Below are 24,092 nucleotides of genomic sequence, written 5' to 3'. Positions count from 1 at the left end.
GCTGTAGACACAGTTCAACAGTTGTCAGCTGCTACTAAACTCTTTCTGTCTATACTAGGTATGGGGAAGGGCAATGGACTCTCCAATAGACTGCATAACAAGTACATCCACATCTTATCTTAGCAGCACTATTGCACTGATCTCTGATGATAGAAAACRCTGGTATGATAATGGGAACAACTAGAGATCACTAGCCCAGTGGGAAATTTCTGCCTTGGTGGCTAGTGGAAAGAGGCTGCTCCTGATAACAAGAGGTGAAAGAGGCAAATACAAACTGTGCAAGCAAATACAGGCTTCTGGTTGCTGACCCCTGTAATGCTACACAGACGATACACCTTTGGAAAGCCAACAGGCTGTTAGATTGATACTGAATCAGTGCTCCTGCTGTAACAAGCCCCCTCCACTGCTAATTCCCCCAACACAAGAGGTGGCTAGTCCCCCCACTTTTCCAGCTCCATACTGCACTTCTCCAGGCAGAGCCTGCTCCTTCCTTTACATAGCAGTCTCCATTCCTGGTTTTTGGCCGCCATCTGTGCTCCACCACAACCAGTGCAGCACCTCCCCAGCTGGTAGCCGGGCAGCACCCTTGCTGAGGCAATCTTGCAAGAGCCGCGAGCCTTATGTTCACTTACTGATTTTGCTGCAGGCTGTCAGGGGAGTTCTAGGGAATCGTTTAACCTACCTTTGTTTCAGTTCCCATCTATAAAAGCCTCCCTTCTGCCTTGTCCATTTTGATTTAAACAAACAAACCCTAAGTCCTAAGGTCACATGCACATATATAGCAGTTTGGCACATTGAACTTATTTTGGTCCTCTAAGTGTCACAGTGAGCCAGTGAATCCTAATAAATGGAACAGTTTGAAACCTCCTTTCAAGGACTGCTCTCCAAAATGTTTTTTTTGTTGAGAGAAGGATGGCACAAGGATAAGTTGTGAACCTTAGAAAACTACCTTGTGTCCTGGTAAAAGACAGAGCTAAAAGAGGAACTATGGCATGGATTCAGGAGGTTTAAAATTGAACATCCTCTTGAGGTTCAGGAGGAGTTACACATACTCTAGTGGCTTGTTTCTAAGGCCTGAGCCACTGATCCCACTGCCTGGCACTGGAGATGGCCTGGAAGACCAGAGGGGACCCTTCACTGGAACATTTCCCAAAAAGGTTGGAGGAAGAGGGGTAAGGGCAAGACTCTCTACCATAGAATTTAAGATAAAAACTGTGGTAGTGCTGGGGGCAAAGAATGTGCTARTCTACCTATTTTAAGTGGAATTGCTTATTTTTAAACCATGGGCACCTCAAGGTTACAGGGCTCAGTGCTTTAGAAATGCCTTCAGTACGTGAAGTGATTTTGCAATATTTGATTTTTTTTCTTAAAGCTTTAACTCCTGAAATCACATGACTACACCAACAGACCTCCTGAAAGTTATATAAAAGAAAAGAATTATGTAATTTTGCCATAACTTTGTTAATGCATTTTTAAGTTCTCCTCACAAGGCTTTGACACATTATAAATTAGCAAGAAAGAGACTAGAGACTGGCAAACAGTAACCAGAGAGTCAAGGGCAGAGAGCTACTAACTTTATTATTTGTATGTGTTCCTTCAAACAACAGCTGCTGCTACACTTCTGACTCTCAGTTCTGACTAATGCCTATYGACAGCCTTAGGTCCTATCTGCTTATCTGTTTCACAAATAAAGTAGCTATGTACAGTTCTTACCTTGATAGCTTTGTTTAAAAACATGGAAGCACTCATCCTCCTCTGCGGTGGTTTTCCCCCCACCTTCTGCTGTTCATTGCCATGATGACTGCCTGACATCCAAAGCAGGCTGTTAGCAGAAATCACACTCCTCTATCCTCTCCCTTCCCTTTTAATAGCTGGTTCAAGAAAGAGATAGAAAATTGGCATATGGAGTACTGGGGCCCAGGAAACTATTCAACTGCAATTGAAATCTGGTGTGTGTCAGCTGCGAAGAGTTCTGGGAAAAATCAGAAACTTTCACAAATGAACTGCAATTGCCAGAATCACAGCACGGTGATGAAAGGGGCTCTTCAACGAACAGAATGCTCCTTGGTCATTTATAAAGGATTATTCAATTATCTAATAATTAAACCTTTAGGTAATGAAATATGTTTTAAAAGGAGGAGGGGGAAACCAGCAACAAGGACTTTGCTTCAGCAGATGTAAAACTGACACATCTGCCTCCCTCGATACTGGCAAATTGGCTCTTTCAATATGTTTCATTTGTTCTCCTGCCAATTGCTGATCTCTTGTCAATTTACTCTCAAACTTGGAAGAAAATTAAATGGTTTGATGACATATTGGTTTCTGTATTTTATCTTTGAAATGCAAAATATATATTACAATGATCTTAGAAATTTTCTGCATCTTTGAAATCTTTGCAATTGCAAGATGCTGGGCTTGATCCTTATCTGGAATATAAGGGCATAACTACATTTAACTAAATTAAGCTTAGCAGTTTATCACAGCTGGTGATCTTGTCCATAGATTTTCCACAGATTATCACAGAACATGTTCTATATTTATTTAGAAATATGCACTGTAAAAGGGGGTGCCTCCCTATGCACTTTAGGCCTCTCTGAAAATATCTGTACTAAATGATTGCCTGAAACTGTTTCCTAATGGCCTTAAATACTCAAAATGAAACAACACAACTGTCATCACAGCCAATCACACACAAAAAGAAAAACAATAGTGGCATTTAACTGCAACAACCACCTGCTCTATAAATGTAATTAAACTGATGGAAACAGTATGTTGGCTATACCATAATATCCAGGTAAAAACCCCAGGCAGGCCCAATATTCCATATTACAGGTTGCAGATAACATACCTGTAATTTATACTGTGCTATAATTTATCCAACATTTATCGAATTGCAGGCTGGAAAGGACAGGCTAAGTGACTCRGGCACTCATTTAATTCCTTGCTCTGTGGCCACTTTCTTAGTCCSAGCTTCAGAAAAGGATTTTGGCACCAAAAGTGGAACTCTGACAAACGCCTGTGCTTTGCTCCTTGATATGCTCAGGAAAGCCTCAGTCCTGCCAGTGATAAGAAGCTCAGTCCATATTTCTTAGTGATGCCTAAATTTGGCTATTTCCSAAAGGGATGGGATGCTTTGGACATAATGTGCCTAACACACCCGTGGGAACCTGCTTGGCACTTATCGCAACCACGGCCACTGTAATTCAAACACAGAAAGAAGAAAAGCAGGAAGAGAAAGAAGTAATGGCCACATCCTCTTTGCAAGCAGTGTTCTGGCATGAGAGAGTTTCAAGGCAGTTAAAAATGAACGTGCTCTCCCCGTGTCCTGCAAAGCACCCCCTCACCCAGCGACAGGCAGTCCAAGAGCAGAAACACATCCCATCCCTCATCCCTCCTCCGCTTGGAAAAAGCAATTCAATTGCCCTGAGCCCATAAGCACGTCTCTCTAGCCAGGCAGGCAGCATCTTCACGTGGGAGTCTTGATTTCAGGTTCCTGCCCTAGGGATGGCTAATGTACTTTATCCAAGAATTGTTTAAAATAAAATCGTTTGTCATAGAAATGAATGGGAAAAGACTCATTTTCAGAGCCACTGCCACTTTGGATGGTCAATATAAATGAAAGTGCTTACATTTAGACATTCTTGACTAAAAACAATGGCTTCTCTCTCCTTATGCTAAGTTTACCCATCTGTAAAGCAGACACATTACAGTTTACCTAACTCAGAGAAATGGGATAATACAGCTTTGGCAAAAGAAAGGCTCCATTACATTGCTTTACTAGACATACAAAGGTAATATGAATATATGATTTTAAATCAACATTAAGATAATGTAGAGTCTGGGACATTTCTGATATTGCTTTGGCTGGATAATGTAATTTATTTTCCAACAGGTCTCCTGCAGTGCTTGATATTCCACAGAGCCAACCTATGTTACAAGATGTACATAGCTAATCTGCTGAGAAAAGAAATCATAAACAAGATTTTATCCTGCATTATTTATTCATGAGAGCATTATTCCAATCTGTGAAATCTTGAAGTATGGGCTGGATCCTGAGATTATATAATCATGCTCATATACCCCAACCTGGTCAGCTTTAAACATTCTTTAATCCCAGAGAAGGAATGTGGGGCACAACCTTTAAGGCTGTCATATATGGTTTAAAACTTGCTGTCATGAAGGTTTTTGTTTGTTTGTCTGAGTTTTTTTTTTAATGGCACATGGAAAGATCTCAGTGTTACCTTATTGCCTACAGTTTCCTAAGTGTCTAGTCCAAGCAGGACATTAATTGCACTTGCAGCCAGTTTCCAGGGTGGAAGTGACAGCGTCTGCCTCTTGGCCCGTCTTCAGCACAGGAAGCATGCTGTGTGCTGTATGCTCTGCAAGGAACAGGAATCTCCCTAGTCCATTTGTGTTGTTTTCTTCCAGGAGCTGGATTGAAGTTTTTGTAGTATGTACAAAGCATCCACACATGCCTTACAAGTTTGCCGTCACATATTTTCAGCACTATTGTTTTCACAAGGAAATCCTTTTGCATTTACAAAAATGAAACTTGTYATCTCTTTGATGAATATCTTCTGAAGACCATTAAGAAGTGTGGGTAGGAGATACAAAGAAGACAGTGAAGATACGGAGAGCAGTGACAAGACCTGGCAGAAAGGAAAACTAGTTTCTTTAGAAATGGCTACTCACTACTAATCCACACCATGACAGTATATATAAATATGTACTAAAGTTTCATTAGACATCATCTCTACAAATTATTTTATGGGGTTGGATCCATAAGGGCCATGCAGACTGTGACCAGAAGACCTTGCTAGATCAGATGCTGAGAGCTGTCTCCCAAGACAGTCCTGGACAGTAAGCCACTGTTAAACGCCTGTCTTGTCACAGATTTGTTTTGTATGTACTTGAAACTGAACCATGTCACACATTTGGCAGGAAATGTAATCCCTCCACAAAGAGGATTTGATCCTCGGTGTGATCCTGCAGTTCTCAGGCAAGAACAGCTGCTGGTAAACCAGTGCAAGTTCAGTTTTGTGTAGAGGACAGRTTCCAAACACGGCACTGCGAGAGCAAAAACTCCTTTCCCCAATGTTCCACAGGCCCCAGATGGCATAAGACAAGATGAACTGGAGATACAAAATGCACAGTGCATGAAGAAAGAAAAAAAGCCTACATCTGAATCCATAAGAAGAAACTGGATTTTTTAAAATTGTTTTCAAAAGCCCCAAGTGACATGTCCTAAAGCAAGCAGTAGCACAAGAATTATGAGGAAAAAGGCAACACATGACTGCTGTTGTGAACAGCAACCAACAAAGAAACACTGAATGAATGACAAATTACGGATCCTCCCCTATACCTGACAGCTCCAGGATTCTACCTGTCATCTGAACTCCTGATCTTGAGACTATCTTTGACTTGTCCTGTTCCTTTCTTCTCATGTTCAGCATCTTAGATCATCATAACAATCCTCCTCCCTCTGTACTAGCCTTCCCTTTCTATCCCTCCCCACTGACTTTGCTGCCTAGATTAATATTAGTCCCATCCCTCTCACATGCTCTCTCAGAACTCTTTATGTGTTATTCCCCCTTGCTGAAGAGTACGCAATTTGGATATATTGTCCCTCTTACTTCAAAATCCCAGGCGTGAACCTTAGCAATTGCTGGAAGTCTTCAAAGAAAAGGGTAAAGAGAGGGAGAGTGAACCTGCAGTTATCTCCTGGTACGACTGTTATCAATCTTCTCTAAAATAATGGAATAAGTATTATAAGTGTAAAATTCATCTAGAACAACAGGGGAACCATGACCAATAAATAGTTTGTATTTTCAAAGAACAGATCATGCCAGACAAATGTAATTGCTTCTTCAATAGTTTCTGGGTTAGTGGATGTAAGAAACAGAGTGGCTGCAATATAGCTGAGCTTTAGTATAGCATCTGATACAGCGGCTCACAAAATCTTATTAGAAAAATAATCTATAATGTCTTGGATAGGAGTGCTGTCATGTGGATTGAAAACTGGCTGAAGGAACATAAACAAAGATAATGAGTCATGACAAACAGCACGGTGCTGAGCGGTGAAGAGGTACCCAGTTGGGTTGCCACAGGAACTGGTGTTAAGCCCAGTTTTATTTTACKTATTTATTAATGCTCTGGAAAAAGAGATGAACAGCCTGTGAATTAAATTCATGGATGATACTAAATTACTAGCTGTTGTTAACACCATTTGGGACAGAGATATTATGTAGAAGGAAAGCAGAGAGGATGGGACTGGGAAGAGTCAGTGACCAGATTTACCTATACGAATATGTGAGGAAGCGTTTTACGTCTCGACGGATAGTTAGGGCAGCCCACTGGCAGACCAGCCAAAAGCCCTTTCGATTTTGTCTATTAGAAGTTGGGGTAGCAAAGTAACAATAAAAATAGCTAGGRCATATGTAATTGTAATACCTTCCAAACAGGATACCAGAAAAGGCTTCAGTTTTATTTTCTAGTTTCGAAGAGTTCTATGTTTGGAACTTTCTAATTTTCTCTAGTCATATGCTATAAAGCAGCACACAGCAGTGTAACAGAAATCATGTGTCTTCACATCACTRTATTATGTCACCTTTCTGAGGAGAAATCAGTGGTAAGAATCTTGCCATTTGCTTTGTATACCTTGTTTTATGTACAGTATTAACATGAAGACAAAAAATGTAGTAAAAACAGATACACAGATAATAAGCTCTTTCACGAATTTCAGTGTCTAAAAGTAACTCAACCCCAGGAATTGAATTTGCTTAGAGGCATTAAAACAAAAATAAAGTCTCTAGCTATTCGCTAACTCTAGCTCCCTAAATAAAGCCTGTGCTACAAAATCAAAAAAGAAGAAATTTTCAAGCACTGTGCTCTGTAAGCCATGGAAAAAAATGGTGAAAGTATTTCATTGTCCTAATCTATTTTAGTGAGGCTTTGTGCTGGGTGCTTAACTACAGCAAAATTTTATTTCTTTATTATCCATTTATGGAACTCATTTGTATGATGAATTGCATATCGATCTACATTTTATGAAGTTTTTTGGATCTGTGATATAAATGTAAGGAATGTTGATAGTTTCAATTTCTTTTAAAGGTAGAGAATATGGTCTATRTATTTATATATATTTATCAAGAGGAAGTACAGGAGTCTCTCTCTACTACTTTATAGTAAGAGAGCAGGGAAATCTAAATAGACTGTAGACCTAACCAGACTTTTCAGTGAAAATATAATTCTGCCTCTTAAGATAGCTACCATGCTCACTGTATCACCTAAAATGAAGCCAAATGAAACTATTAGGAACATCTTTCATAAAAAAATACTTCTCAATAATTGCAGCCAAGCAGAGAATTCCACAGACCTGAAACTGCTGAGACCTGACTTCCTACACTTTTGCATCTTGAGTTTGCTTGACTTTGGTGAACCTGGAATTGCAAGTTCAAGGTCACATTTTCTTAGTGCTGGGGCCATTGGAAACTGCCCTTCCAGGTGGACTCTTCAGTATATGTGAGTTTACAATGTAACTTCTTCAATCAGATTATTTACACCAAACCTTTAACTTTGGAAACCTGCCTAAATTTTTTTGAAGTATGATGGAACACATACGAGTTGAAAAGGGACAAAGGGACTGAGGAAGAACACTCTTCAACATCACACCCATAGACAACTATATCACATCAGTTAAAATAAAGCCACCCATTAAAGACTTCATTATTTTCTGCTTTCCTTCCTGGTTGGTAAAGACTGATATGGAAAACCAGAGAAACAGTAACCTGAGAGAGTGTAAATAATTCACACGGAGGTGCCTTTAGGTTGCCCCAAGTTATGACACAGGATAACTTTGGCAAAAGAGTGAAAAAATGAGTCCGGCTACAAGTACAACTCTTGAATGCTTGAGGATTTGACTTCASGCCCTTAGGAAGGTACAGGGCACAGTCCATCAATGCTTGTTATAAGAGACTGAATGATTCAGTCTTTTGAAATATCCATCACTGCCAATGGCCATTATTGTTTCATACAAATATTTCCTCAGAGACTACTAAAGGAGCAAAGTTAAAAATTTCTAGGAGATGTTTAATAGCATCAGTAGCCAATATAAATTTTGGCTTTATACAAAGTTATCATGAGTTGCATGAGATAAAACACTACTGTTTGGGTGTGTTATTTTGCAAGAGAGTACTGCATCTCGTCAATTTTTAAGGCTGGTGAGAGTAAAATCCCTGRGCCTGATTCACATTTGATGAGAACTAGTATTGCTAATTTGACTTCAGAAAAAGCCTATCAATGATGATAAAAAGTTATTCAATGAGTTCAACTGAACTATATTTTTGCTTTTAAAACTTTTCCTTCCATCAATTTTTTGTTCAGAAGTTAAAACTATATTTGCCAGGAAAAGTTGTGTTGAGCTGGTTTCTTACAGTGAGCTGGCAGCATCTTTAAATCTGCATAGAATTGTGATTATCTGACAGACTCACAATACCTTAATTCTATACTATACTATTTTCCATAGAAGCAATATCCTCAGTGCTAGTTTGAATGCCTAGAATGTTAAGTGTCTGGCTCTGGCTGGATTGTCTACATTTTCAATCCGTGAACACGTAGCACATGGCCCTTGATTACTACTTTTAAATTGATCTGTGTCTGCTATGAAAATATATCATTTCATAAAAGTCTTTTGGAGTATCAACTTCTAAATTAATGATTTTTCTCTCAAGCTCTGACTTTGAGAGCTTACAGTACAGAATTGCGCAGTCCAACTACTTGAATCAAATTGAAATCCAAACACCATCCATCTGCAATTCAGATCCAAATTCTTTCAGAGCTGTTGGCTCATCACTAGGTAAAGAGCAGCTGTTGTCCTGTTAAAGTGACTGTAAATAATTCCAACTTAATGCTCAGAGAGTGAAATTCACCCTGCTGCACCGGGGACCACTTAATCCCCACGATGTTTCTGGGCTTGGCCTTCAGCTAGTGGGCACTGCCTAGCTCTGCAGCAATCAGTGGAGCCGGGCTACTTTACAGCAGCCGAGGGTCAGGTCCTGGGGGAATGGAAGCACAGAGGTGCCTGCGGGGCGCCCTGGGGCTGTATGCTCCCTCCGTGATGGACACAGGTGGGAGGCTAGTTACAGAGGGACATGGGGCCACTACACCGAGCCAGAAACTCTGCCCTGCCATGCTAGCTGCCCAGGGCATTTGCATCCCTATGGTCCAGCTCACAGCCAGGACAGAAGAACTGTGAGTCCTTGTACTGTGAACATCTCTCATTTTTACCCCATTTTTACCYAAGGAGCCAGTTATCATGCTTTTTCTGGTTTACATGAGTTCTGTAACAAAAACAGTGCAACATGGAGAAAGACATGTTTGCASCAGAGATTCAATAAAGTGTCTAAAGGAAGAATTTTCCAACAAAAAGATATGGGTCCTAACCAAGAAGGAAGGTACTTCTTGTTAAAGCTGCTATATCAGAATAGCAAATGAATCATGATGTGATAGCACTATTTGAAATGGTGTTTTGAATGGAGCTGTCAGCAAGTATTTTAATAGCAAGTCTTCAGTTTCTGCTTTATGGGGTTTTTAACCACCAAAAAGAAAATATAAGTAACAAGGAGGGATTTAGGAATTATTTAGTGCTCAGTTGTTCAAAGGAAAAAAAAGAGCCCTCCACATGCATTGCAGATAATGAAAATTGCCATTATGTTTTTTCCCTCCATTTGCCGATGTTAAACACTATAATAATGCAAAGTCCTTATGATTTTCTAAATCTCCTCAATAAGGAGGATATTATCTACTTATTTAATTACTGAATCTCCAACAGCAAGGAGCTGATACCACCAGCAGCTCAAACTCATTCACTCAGTTCTCCTCCCTGATTAAAGGGTCTTTGCAGTAAAAGAAATAAATCAATCAAAAGCTAAAACTGCCAACAGATGACAGAACAACAACAAAAAAAGGCACTTCAGGGACAGATTTTCAATAGCTCAGCACCCACAACTGGGATTATTCTTTTGAAACAGCTCAGCCCTCCTTTAGGCACCTAGGATAGAGCCAGATAGTTCAAAGTGCTCCACCAATACTTCTTTGGGAAACCCATCCCCAACAGCAGCTATGTGTCCTACAGCTGCTGTGGAGGGCTTGCAAAAGTCAGCTGCAAGTCATCTCCCTGTGGGAGGAAAGTCATCAGCATCACCCCTTCTGCAGGAAGCTTGGCAGCAATATATTATCATGCCTATCAGTGCTCTTACCATTGTTGACTATGMGGAAAACGGAGGCAGCCAGGTATATCAAAAGGGTCTATTTTTACCACATTGAAACTGAAAGAAGCAGTAGCCCTGAACTTTGATTTCTCCTGCAGCACTCAAAACCAGGTGCCCAYACTGCAGCATAGAGCTGTTACTAGTTGGCATATTAAGCTTAAAATCGAATGCTGCTCTCTGTATGGCATTCCTTGGGGGTAAGGAGCCATCGTCAGGTTACCATTTTCCAAATGTTGATCAGGCTAAGGCCAAATCTTGAGCAAAAATTAGAGTAGTTTACAGCTCATAAAAGCTGCAATAACTTTCTCTGAGACTACAGAATACAGCCCATAGGCCTTTTAGCACATCCTTCCTGTCCACGAGAAGCATTTGGTGATATTAGCATATTACCTATTTATTTAAGAGGATATACAAAAAGTTCAGTTAAGAATTCCTTTCCTTGCAGCCCACAGCTGTGTAAATATTATCTCAGACTCTCCTTTGACATCTGGCTAAGCCTCAGACCCTGTTTGCAAAATGATACAAACTGAACTCAACATTTATCTAGCCTGCCATTGTATCCTGACACATCTAGGCCTGAATACCTAGCTTTTCATGACAGAGCAATGATACTGTGTGACACATGCTTAGAAAGAGACCTCATTTTCTTGAGGCAACTTTAGTAAGAACTTCCTAGATTTTAATCATGGAGCTGCGTAAGATGAAAGTTTTGTGGAATCACTGTACCACAATTTGCATGACAACCCCTAAAAAAGCAATCAAATCACAGCTCTACATCATTTACAAATGTTATACAGCGTCATTTCTATTTTGATTAGCTCAGATGAAAAGCTGTGTTAAGTTYTAGAAACTTCTCCACAACTCCACTTTCAAGTCAATATACATTTGAAGGATATCTGCCTTTGCTATTTTCTCCATGGTTGTTAAGGAGATGAAATTCTTTCTGTATGCACCAGGTATCCCTTACACAATGGGACAGAAAAAATTGACATTTTTGTATTGCACAGTGGGTCATATTTATGAATTGCTGCATGCTCCATCAGAGATCTAAATAATGTAATGTGTTGGATAGGTGCAAAGGGCCTGAATAGCTCCAGCTTCCATTGATCTCCTTTCTAAACTTCTTATGGGCTCATTTGAAAAGCTAGAGCTTCCTCCAGATCAATGCAACCCAGCAAAATGATTTATTCAAGATAAAAAGTAAGGAAAAGCCTGCACTGTAATCTGACTTTCCACCTACTCCCTTCCCCTTACCACAGAGAACTAATGCAAGGTTCCAGRCGCTTAAAATAGATACCTTGAGTAGCTATTTAGGCCCATAGAGCTTAACTAAGAGTTTTTCTCTTAGTCCATGCCAACGTACATGATAGATGAATTGTATTGAAGATTTCCTCTGGTGTTTGTTTAGTGCCTTCCATTTTAAAGAGGTCTGTGCTGATGAGTTTTATGCGATGCACAGATCGCTGCGGCACTCATTCCCAGCCTCAGCAACATGCCGGCTGCAAGCCGCAACCCAGGGCTGCGCTGCCCTGCACCCGGGGAAGCRTTAGAGCTTGGGGGATGCCCAGAAAGCACTATTATGTTAGGAGGCCTGGACCCTCACCTAACCTGGAATCACATAAGAGGAGATAGGGCAATGTAGTGGGGCAGGAGTGAACCTGTGGTTTTTAGCTCTTCTTTGGCCTCCTGAATTCATCCTTTCTCTTGGTCTTCCTCCAGTGACTTTCTGCGAATGAAGACTGCAATACCTCAGCCTAATTTCACATTCTTTAAAACTGAGATCCACACACTTTGCAACAAATAAATATCAAATACATAAACATGCAAGTTACCGCCTATTCTTATGTTCTCCCTCAGTGTAACTTATGTAGATTGCCACCTATGTGTATAGCTTTCATTACAAATAAACATAAAAGCCAATGCATATCCTGAAGAGCCATTTTTCTTTATTGCAACAGCATTACATGAAGCCTGCTAACATAAACAAAGATTGGASTTGGCTGGTTTTGAACAAATAACCATTTATTGTCAAGGCTTTTCAGGAGCTTTCATTTTCCTTTTCGAAAAACACGATCCTATGCCAACCGAACAAATGCGTAACATTAAGCAATAAGCAAAATAATAGGACTCCCTGCCACATTGGTTTATAGACAAGTTTCAACTATCACAGTTGTACAAATCTAAGCTAAGACGGAAACTCAGTTAAGTAATATAGACATATTAAATCAAAAACCCACCAGAGGAATCCTTTGGGGCACAGCTGCCGTCTTTAAGCACTACACGTGGCCTTTAAAGTGGGCTGGTGCCCAGGAATAACAGTCCAAGGACAGAGGAGTCCCCGTGCTGCTTTCTCCTGCCGGCCGCTGCCCCAGCACGACCGGAGGCGCCTTGCCCCGGGCCACCCTCCGGCGGGCTAGCAGAGGGCGCAGGACGGGGCCGTCCCAGCCCGGACGCGCGGTCACGCGCCCAGGGCCGTCACATCGGAGGAGAGGCCTCGCGCCCACCTGCCGGCGCAGAGCTCCCCGCCGGCTCGGCGCTCGGCCCCGCCGCACGCGAGGGTCTGGCCCTCGGCGGTCACCGAGTGCTGGCTCAACCCGACGCCTCCATTTTGGAGTTATCGTGAATCTCTTAAACTTAGCCCTAAGTAATCACACAACCACCTACCCATTAGACAATGAGCAGAGATTATTCAGCTTCCTTGTACCTCGGCTAAACAGCAGCTTCCTTCCTGCCAGCGATTATGGTTGTGATTAACCGCACGGTTCAAGGTGAAAGAATAATACGGTTCCAGGCATATATGGCTTCCTTTAACCTCAGCAAAACACAGTGCCAGATATTTCAATTAGTGTGTACCGAGGTCGCAAAATCAATTTCTTATCAGCCAAAACCACACATACTGTAAATTTCRTTTTCAAACCATAATCTCTAAATTAAATCTGTGTACCTAAAAAATATACACTGCAAAACTGCAGTCCTCCAGCCCCCTCCTCTGCAGCCCAACAGCATTTTCACAAGCATCACCTGGCTTTGTGCTCTATATTTAGAGCACAATGTTTGGTTACATTCCAGTCTTCTTGGAGAATGTCATTATCTCTTTCTATGGCAAATAGAGGCCCAAAGTGTCAATTACCTTCTTAAAYTCTTTTATACAGACAGGTTGAACAGGGGTTGATATTCTGTCTTCGAACAGCTCAATTGGCAATTTTTCACAGTCATACACAGAAAACCTGTGCACCAGCATATCACCCTAGATAAATTATACATTTCAAATGAGGTTACAGACAACTTCAGCACTCCTGGACAGTTTATGGTGGAGGAGAAAAAAAAATTCCTAAAGAAAACACTCTTCTACTATTAAACTATTATGAGCTATTGAACAGAGACAAAAGYAAAATGAGTACTGCAGACTGGTATATTATATGGAAATCACTGTAGCTGCACAGAAATGACATCACCCTCTCTCATGTGTGTCATTCTTTATGATGCTTTCTTTGTTATGAGGGTAACACTAGCTTCATAGCCCCAAAGGCAGCTGCAGAATCTGAYAGCCATGGGCACTCCACGATGTGCAGACCTAGATACAGACGTCTCCAGGAAGTGGCATTTAGGCAAGCTATTTCTTTCCAAAAACACTCAGCCTTCCCTGAACTAAAGCAAGTTTCTTCAATTATACAACCACAGAGTAAGTAAAACAATGACAATTTTGAGAGTACTTTACAATTTTTCATGGAAAAGGTTGCTTTTTATTCACACACCTACATATACATAGATYCTTGTGTATACATTTGCACACATTTAATATTCATGCGTGAATGTTCTGGAGATAGTTTCCATCCCTTTATTTCAGAGTAGCAAGTGAGAAGAATCTATTGTTACTGTTGGACCTTTGGGGACCACATTAGATGCTAGAGATACAGGAGGTGAGTCATCTCTTTGGTAGACACAAAGTAAGCAGACTCTGAGGTAATTAGTTTAAAGCTTCTTAAATGATTTTCCCATATCCTCTAAACATGCAATGCACTGATTGATTTTTAAGGCTATATGGCAGGATTAAAAGGGTATTTTCTCCAGAAAGGAAGTTAGTATTATTTGGCAGGGGTTAAAACACATTTTGAATTAAATAAATAAGAAACTGTCCATGTGCAGATGATCAGCTTGAAAGTTTGGGTACATTTTTGAGAAAGACAACTAACTCTTTTCTACCACATCATCTACACGTATTTTTAAAACTCTTTTTGGATGCAAATAGGACTAATTCAAAAGAGAAACTAGATATGATTAAAGATATAATGAAAGGAAGTTGTGCTTCTTCCTGGCCCATTTAAAAAAATACATTAATGGATTTTAGTCATGCTCAAAGTACTGTTTCAAGAAAATGTAAACAAAAAAACATGGAAAAAAAGAAGATGGAGCATTTTTTTTACCTCAGATCTGTGAATGTTATGAGTCTGTCAGAGGCTTGGTCCAAGGCTCACTGAAGTCAGGGTCAATCTTATCAAATGACTCTAGTGAGCTCTATCTCTGGCCTAGGCAAACAACGTTTTCTGCCAGTAGAAGGAGAGCTAGCCCTATGAAGATTTTCTCTCTCTCACTGATGTGAGAAACTGGGAGGGATTTTTTCGTATGAGTGAGCAAACAGGGTAAGGCAACTGGAGTAAGACAACCTCCTCTGTGTCTTATTTAGCATGATCATTTTATTACTTCAAGCATTCTCTGCTGCTTTCCATCTGACTAATGTTCTCATGTGTAACTTGGCACTGTTGCAAGGGACTCCCCCCTTTCAAACTCCTGGTCKACTCTTAAAAGCTTCAATCAGAATGTACTTGCAATAGTAGCTGGTTAGAATAAGCAATCCTAGTTAGTTATAAAAAGTAAAGTCAACTCTGCAAATTATGTTTTGACTAATACTGTTACCAAAGAGCATAAAAAGTTTCAGGAACATAAACATAGCTCAGTAGTTTGCAGCTGGAAAGCAACCATACAGCAGCTGGAGAGTACACAGCAGTCTACGTATTCTACAGCCAGCAAACTCTTCCTAAGATCAGAGAAAAGCATAACATCTTGCATGGAAAAGGCAAAAGCCACACACACACACACAAGGTTTCCACATGAAAAGAAGTGGCCACCAAAACTTTAGCTCCCCAAATGGCTGGGAACCTCCTACATTAGCATGTATATTAACACCCACATGTTCCCCAGGGAAGTGGACACACATCCACACTTACAGAAAATACCAAATTCACCAGGTCATTTTTCCAGGTCTTTCAATTCAATAATTTGCCTTCAGGCTTAATCCTGAATATATGATCAAGATACCTCATCCAGGCAAAATACCCTCAACTGGGTAGCAAAGTGTTTTTTTTTTTTTTTTTCCCCAAATCACTAGTAGCATCACACAGCTAGCAATCAATCTCTGCACTTCAGGAAAAGGTGAAAATATTCAGCTACATTATGACCAACAAAGAGGTGACAGGGGAGAAAGCTTTCTGTACACTGAAGAGGAACCCTGAAGGCATGGACTTGATTAAATATAACACACAGTTATGCACGAAACAGGATGGTGCCGCATTACACTTCTCAGGAGTACCGAAAGTCAGACACTTCGGTAACCCATTCGGTCACCYACTGCGCTGAGCCCAGTTATTTGTGTTTGGCTAAGGCATATCTTCCTGCTGCTGTGACATGCTAGAGCAGCTGCAATTTGCCTTTTTATAGCCTCTGGTAACTGATATCAGTGAAATTAATTTAGGAAGTGTGTGAGTTGGATCTGCCATATCAGTGATTTCAGACTACTTGGTAAACACAGAAGTGACATCCAGGGATGTATACCTGTTGGTAACAAATTCTCCTCTGATGAACCACAATTTAGATTAGATTGTTTGCTATTGACGGACATTTCTTGAGAGAATGAAATGATTATACACAGTGGTTTTATAGGGTCATGCTAATTTGAAAGGAAAAATCTCCCTCAAAACAATATAACTATTGGGGACTGTAGTATGGCAATGAGGATACAAGTGAATCAAAACAAATTCAATGACTGCAAGAAAAGTTGATGGTGGGACACAGTAACATCAYCTTTGAGCAAAAAGCTGGTGTCTCGCAGGAAAGCTCCTTTTCCAAGCTGGCAAAAACCAGAGAGTTGGTACTGGGACTCTCAGTARAACACAAAAATATTTCTGTTCAGATTTCCAGTAGACTTTCAGTTTGATTCATGTGAGTTCTCATAAATTACGTTGCTATTTAACAGAGATTCTATATTTTGATATAAAACATCACTTTGCACTGATGTACTTTTTGCTTCTGGAAAAGGATAAATACAGCTGCATTGCACTTTAGGAAAAGTCAGTGCCCTGCTTCAGTGAAAAGATGCCCTGATTGCCCAGGTCCCTGCTCACTCTTTCTGGAAGAGCTGTAACTACTTTGTAAGTAAGACTGATTAATTTTGGAAGTACAATTTGCAAGTGACATTTACAGGGGAATACTGTGCAGGGATATCTGGGTGGGGATATTGTGTTCAGACTTTTCCTGCTTGCCTGCCTGCCCTCCTGGAACAAACAGCACTGCTTCATTTTCCTGCAGTATTTTAGAAAGTTAAAGTAAACAGTGTGATCACACTGTTTACTTTAATTTCCTGCAGTGTGCCAGCAAAGCAGCAAATTGGCAGTCAGCATTCAAGAAGCAGCCAGCATTGAAATAGCAGAGCTGCTTGGGAAAGCATCAGTGATGCCAGTCCATTTTTCTTTCTGTTTTAAAAATAAAATATCGGCTTCCATGAAGCTTTACTTCCACCCCAATCCTCTCTAAAGGATTGGAAATTCTGTTTTCTTTTTTTTGTTTTTTGAAAGAAAGCTGAGAATATGAGTAACAGCTAATTTATATGGCTGACTGTTCTTTTTAGTTTGCAAAACGATTTTGTATATYGAAGCAAAAGGTCACTCTTTTTATATAAAGAAATGGATTTACAAAGGTGGCAAACATATGCTATTTATCCGTACAAAATCCATGGCACACTTGCATAAGAGAAAGTTGACTTGTCTATAAATCAGTCTTATCTGGTTATATTTTTATTTTCATGCCAAGAACTTCATCTGTGCAACTTTAATTAGGTGTATGATAATGTGAAGCTAAAGCCTCATGCATTACATTCAGCATATGCATCTGTCCCAAAATGGAGTCCTAAAAGGAAAACAGTTATAGTTTCAGAGGCCAGTCTCACTCGTCTTATATTACATTGAACAAGAAATATAAATACAAAACAAGAAGTAAGAAGAATGTGATAGTATTTTGTACCTCTGAGGTGTAAAGCTTGACAAGGTGACTCATTTATGGCTTTCTGGAGGATATTATACAGAAGGAATTTATTACTATGTAAGTTATAATTCCAATATATAAAAGAGGCCAGATCCTGCAGTCAGTTATTCCCCTGACCATGTGCATTCCTGCACATATTCTTACTGAAGACAATGAGATTAGGAAGAGGATTAGCTTTTTGTTAGACTGGCCAAAGTATGCCTTTGGAAAGTCCAAAACATGACCTAATTTAAAGTGGTTGAAATCTTGTGGGAAAGACTGTAAGTGGATAATTATTTTAAAAGCCATGACTTTGACACCAGGAAATTAAATTCATATCTATATGTCTTTATCTATACACAGCAAATCCAATAATCTTGAGCTCTCTGCAGTCACTTAGCCAGCTGGCAAAGGGAGCAAAGTAAAAACTAACAAACCCCATTCCTAAGGTATGCTGACATCAGTGATTCATGATTCATCAATAACGGTGCTAGGAAATAAATGTAACAGGGCATTATTGCCTTTTGCAGCACAATAAACTCAAGGGAAAATGTCTAAGGGTATCACACTGAAAAGACAGAGCTAGCAGAGAAAAAACTTTTACAAGTATTTAAGAGGTGTTACGAGTAAATGAAAATAGAGACATAAATATAAGCCTTTTAAATAACTGGAGAATGTCCCTTTAAATAAAAATGGACCATTTTCCATCTATCTAAGCTTAATAGAACTAAAGTGAAAACTAACAATTTTTGATGCTCAGTGTTTTTATATGGAGAAAATCATATTGGAAAAAAAGAACTTGAGYTGCTTGTTCTAGGAAAAAAACCTCAAAATAACACTAACTGTCGTTTAATTCGATATCAGGTCAAGCACAATGAAGAATAAGATAGTTCTACACTATGCAAAATTATTAATGTCAGTGACAGTAATTATGACTCTTACAACCTATCTAAATAACAAAAAGGGTAAACATGCACACATAATGTACCATTTACAAAAGGACTATATTAGCACATAATTGACGATCTCCTTTGAAGGTGACTGGACTATCACTGTAAAAGCCTAAGATTACTAAGTGAAGAAAAATAGGGAGCCATCTCCAGAATAGTAGATATACCTGCTGCATTCCCCATACAGAACAGCAAGATCTAATACATCATTAAGCAGCTGAAGCTTTGCTTTACATTTTTTTAGCTTTAAACTACTTATGATAGGGTTTAGACAATATTTCTAATCCTTTTTAGAGTCTACCCAATTTAAATTCAGGTAACTTGTTTATGCTATTAGAGAMCTCCTGCATGATATTAATAATGCACTATCTAACATGCTGCCCTAGAGAAATGTAGGCTCTCTTTCAGGGACAACAGCCACATAGCTCTAACACAAGCTTCACTACTTAGCTGGAGGGTAAATGACTTTGTTGGTTGTTGAGGTACTTCACCAGAAAAAATGTTCGTGTTCTGACCTGAGGCTTGCTTCGAATCATTGCCGCTTAAGTGCAAAGCATTGCAAATAGAGCTGGAAACTGCTTTGCCAGAACTGACATTGGAAATTTTCTTTTAARGATTCGGTTTCCAGACATTTAGTATAATTCTTAATAAACAATTAATTGATTCTCAGGCTTTGTGAATGATTGACATGTCTATTTTACTGCACCAAATTTTCTTTAAATAACCAATAAATGTTGTTATGATTTTGGAAGTAGAATTCCCTAAGAAAATAAGGGAGACAAAAAAGTAAAAAGAAAATTTTTTAAGGATATGGAGGGTAAGATAAATCCATCCTCATGGAGTAAGGTGAGTGAAAGACAGCAYAGTTATCTTCACTGTAAATTTAATTGATGATTCATAGCCATAATTTTCTAGAAAAGTACTGATAAATAATGTGCAATGGATTCATGATTATGAAATATAACTAAATGTTCATTTGRCTTGTTGTAGGTTGCACTAAAAATTGACATGGTTTTCCTCTTTGCATTATTCGCAAGTGTAGACACTTGATTCTGCAAACATCCACTTAACTTAGAAATCAACCAGCTTACTCATGGTAATAAAATTGAATTAGTGCAAATATTAGTGTAGTGAAGGCCATTTCTTCTTCTTCTCATTTGACTGGTTCAATAGAAAAATAATGACCAACCTATATTTATGGCAACATTACTATTGTATTCAAGAAATACATTTAGTGACTATATGACACATCATGTACAAGAAGAGACTGAGAGAYCTGGTTTTGTTCAGGTTTAAGAACACAAAATAAAGGAGAGATCTTACTGCTGTCTACAGCTACCTAATGGGGGATTACAAGGAGGATGAAGTCAGACTATTCTTGGAAATGCACAGTGCAAAGTGCAAACGAGGCACAAGTTGCAAACTGCAAAAAGAGAAACTCTAACTAGATATTAGAAAAAAGTTTTCAAAATGAGGGTAGTCAAACACTGGAATGAGGGCCCGGAGAGGTGTGTAATCATCATCCTTGAAGACAGTYAAAACTCAGGTGGACAAGGCCCTGAGCAATCTTATCTAAATTGGACCTGCTTTGAGTGGGGAGCTGGACCAGATGACCTCCACAGGTCACTTCCAAACTAAATTAATTTTATATTGTTTATTATCTGGGACAGCTGTGTACCTCTCTAAATATTCCCAGTTCATAAAAAAGGAAGGCAGTTTTCCTAAGAAAAGGTCTTTATATTCTAAATTTTCCCAGAACAAACACACTTCTAACTATATCATGACAAATAAATTATGAAAACACAAACTAAATGTGGACAGCCTAGCTGTGCTYATATCAAACTGAAGTACCTGCTATTGCTTAATTTCCCAAGATGCACAAGACACAAACCCTGACCAAAAGGCTGGTTTGTATTCATAACTACTACTGAGGACACTGAAAACTGACAATATTCATATGAATTTCRGATTGCCTGCAGCTGGGCATAGCTATGTCTAACGGCAGAGATAAGTATTAGCATTATTCATTGCGGAGGAGGACTCAAAAATGGAGGCAGGGAAAATATCCTTCTCTTAGGACGGAAGGTAATAGTATCCACRGTCAAACCCCTCCACAGGATTTCTATATTTTTCTTTTAAGTAGCTGTAGTGAAAAAATGTATATTTTTTCATTGAAAAAATGAACATGCTGGAATTTCCCTGTGGAGGACAGACCTCCTCCATCTTCTAAAGCAGAATGAAAGCTGTATTTTTTTGGTCACAGCTAGCTGTTGGGAAAAGTTGCCTAGAGCTACTCATATGTGGATGAGAGGTGAGGGTGGTAAAGMGGCAGCTGTGCCAACCCCAAGCTTCAAAAGTCTGAAGTCACAAGAAAAATTGCTGAAGCTAAATCAGAGAAGATACACCAGCATCTCCCATGGAAAAGGAAAGCAGCAAAACTGAAGCTGGAAAAAAGGTCCAACACTAATGAGATGTGTTGCATGGTATGCTGTATTAAAATTCTAGGTTGAGGCTGGGATGTAGAGTTGCTCAAAAGTTGGTAAGACCTTAGTTTTTGGCTTTGAGAGCATGTTAATATAAAGTGTTGTTATACAGAAAGTTTAATCCTTGAGCTAACTGGCTCTTGAGAACATTTTACAAGCAAGTATATAACAGAAATGCATATAAGTAAAATCTGTTTACCGTAACAGAATGATATGCCATTTCCTGTATATCCTTGGGTGCAATAGCAGCCTTGTGTTCCACCCTGGACTTCACACCGGGCATCTTTATGGCATGTCATGTTGCAGTTTGCAGAAGTGTAGCCATAGTCCAGCAGACTGGACATAAGAACTGAAACAAAGGAAAATCTAAAATCAGATCTGGGCAAAAAGTATCACAGAAAACAGGGCAGAAATCAAGTAAACATCATTATAATACCCAGTGTATAGAAAGAGAAGACATCAGAGATGAAGAACTTGTGTCTGTGTTCGAGAAATATTAAATAGGTGAACAACGTAGAAGTTACTCATTGGTCTGGGGAAACAATTTTAAAGGCTTTCAAAGCTCTTTAGTACTTTCCAGTGAATAAAGCAGAGACATTTATTTACAGTCTGAATTATGTATGGAGTGTAATCCAAATGGATCTACACATATCAAACGTACACATGTCAAATAAGGGTACACATATCAAGTGTACATATTTCAAATACCAAAGAGGGTTCCCCAGATCAGATATTTGATTTTTTATAACCATTTCCATACATATGTCACTAACACATATTCATGGTCTGAGATTAGATTGACATAGCACAGCATTTACAGCATTAGAATGTAAAAACTTCTTCAAATTATTTAAAAGTAATCTCTTAAAATATCATTTCCATGTTATGAAAGTACTGCCTTCTTYTTTCCGTCCACTGAACGATTCCCAAATGATCCAAGTGCTAGTTGTATAAATGCATAYAGTTTTCAGTACAAAGAAGAAAGAAGTAATCTCTCCCTTTGAGAAAAATACTAGCTCACTGAATAATTATACACAACCTATAGTATGTTAGAAATGAGGCAGCTAATTCAGAAGAGAAAGTAAGTTTCTGACTTTGTACTTTATAAATTGATTGCAAGGCGTAATGGAAGTTATAGAACACAAAGCTGTTTTTGCATGTTGTCTTCCCCTGCAGTTCTGCTTCTCCCAACCCAAATATTATTTTGGATATTTGCTAGCCTAGTATTACAATTACAGGTTTCATTGCTTCAGGGTATCTCACTGAGGCATTGTTTTCTCGGACAAATAAAAATTTCATGAAAAATTCAAAAGAGTAAAAATTACACACAACTTTTAACAATTATATATAATCCAAATAAATCCAGGTCTCACCAAGTTTCATCTTCTCCCTCTGTTTCTGACTGTAGAGACCATCTTTCAGAGATTAAAACAGAAACCTGTGGGATTCTAAGGCCACTTTTGTGTTCATAACAAATCAAATTGAAAAATCTCCTAAGCAGAGAAAGAACCCACGGTGGTTCTGGTATTACAGAACAGAACTCACAATGAGATAAAGAYTGATGTTTGTGGGATTTGGCTTTGTGATGACCCTAATGGTGGGATTTCCAAATCTGGTATCAGCATTGATCACATCTCTGGGAAGCTTTTAGTCCCTTGTACCTAGCAGTTTTTTACCCGTCTCCAATGCACTCGCTTCTCTCTGGTCCCTGCACCTTCGTCCCCATAGGTTATCCTGCCARATCCCTCTCCCTTTCTACTTGCCACTCGCTCCCTGGGGAAGGAGATTTCACCTACCTAGGAATGGAAGCAGTTTCATTGATGATGCTGTTGCTGTGCGGTGCCTGGTGCAGAGCCCCTTTGTCACAGGAAAAAAATCCCTGCCTTAAAATGTATGAGCATGTGCAAAATATGCGCACATGCCTATGAGGAAAKCAAAGTCCGGTGTAGCCGCTGCCCTTACACAGCTCCTAGTCCTGAGCTTCACGTTTCCAAAAACTCCTAAGAAGCTCACAAGCAGGACAGGGAGAGTCAGGAGARGGCTGAAGACCTGCTCTTCTGGTGAGTAGGAAATAAATGAGAAGGGAATAAATGAGAAAGTAAAAGCGAAGCAATAGCCTGAGTCTTGTAAAGGCTTGTAAAGTTAGAGCCTGGGTCCTGTAAAATCAGAGAAGATTCAGGTGTGAGTGGGTTAGAGAAGTACGRGTTAAAGGAGTTGTTTGGGAGGGCGCCTGGGTCGGGGGAAGGATGAAGATCTCAGAGGAAGAAGGACCGTGGGGTGGCTGGGGCAGCCAGCAGGCCTGGGGCATGGAGCAGACCCGAGAGTGCTGGCTGCAGAGGGAGGGAGAAGTGGGACAGGGAAGCTGTGAGTCACAGGAGGAACAAAGGATCAGGCTGGAGCGAAGGGATAGTGGAGCAAATCCGGGAGGATGAGGAAGAGGTGAAAGAGATTGGTAATGAGCTCAGGATTTACGAGCTTAGAGGTAACAGGCTACATGCTTCCTTCCACCTTTTCCTGGTGAGCTCAGTATACGTGAGCCCCAAGACCCATTTTTTAAGAGACAGTCTTGGCTGACCACAATTGTTCTTCCTACTGCTTTCTTCGTTTCTGAGAGAAAACCTTACCACAGCCAAGCTATATTGCTTTAAGGGTAACAGCCTGTGAGGAGGTACAGGAAATCCACTGAACTCAGCTTTGTGAGGAAAACAAAGACGTACAGATAGGGCAGAGAGAGGCAGGAAGGCAACTGTATGGCTGGGAATCTCAGGAGCAGAAGGAGCCCGAGTTTCTGTGAATTCATGCGACTGAAATAGGGTGTTATGTAATACGACATATTCAATACAGCCACTTTGGCAAAGCATTTGGCACACCCTTTGGGTTAAACGTGAGAGCAACTGTATCTTTATTAAAGCATCCCAATCAATGCGATTTCAGCATGCAGTTATACTGCCCACGGACATGGCAATATCATTTCTGATATTGCTATGAATGATGTGCATGCCATCATTTTCCAGTGTGCCAGAGATGACAACTCACACACTGAAGTGTTATACAACTCTAGTATTGATGTGTGCCTGTCTTTATAGCTGGAAGCACAG

General features: G+C 39.8%; 1 protein-coding gene across 1 annotated transcript in view; it reads right to left on the bottom strand.

Moving 5' to 3' along the window:
• The window catches only part of ADGRL4 (adhesion G protein-coupled receptor L4), a 78,644-nt gene extending 55,059 nt beyond the window's left edge, over window positions 1–23,585 (bottom strand). The window contains exons 1-2 of the mRNA XM_085298144.1: window positions 22,791–23,585; window positions 21,194–21,343 (exon numbers count right to left, since the gene is read on the bottom strand). Of these exons, the coding sequence (XP_085154270.1) occupies window positions 21,194–21,343; window positions 22,791–22,812 (172 nt within the window). The 5' untranslated portion in view covers window positions 22,813–23,585. The remainder of the gene's footprint in view (window positions 1–21,193; window positions 21,344–22,790) is intronic.
• Window positions 23,586–24,092: the final 507 nt, after the last annotated feature.

Source organism: Rhea americana, unplaced genomic scaffold (assembly GCF_003343005.1).
Source record: "Rhea americana isolate MKP2758 unplaced genomic scaffold, rheAme1 scaffold_136, whole genome shotgun sequence".
Taxonomy (NCBI): domain Eukaryota; kingdom Metazoa; phylum Chordata; class Aves; order Rheiformes; family Rheidae; genus Rhea; species Rhea americana.
Note: the sequence above shows the minus strand (reverse complement) of the source record. Positions and strands in the feature narration are given on the sequence as shown.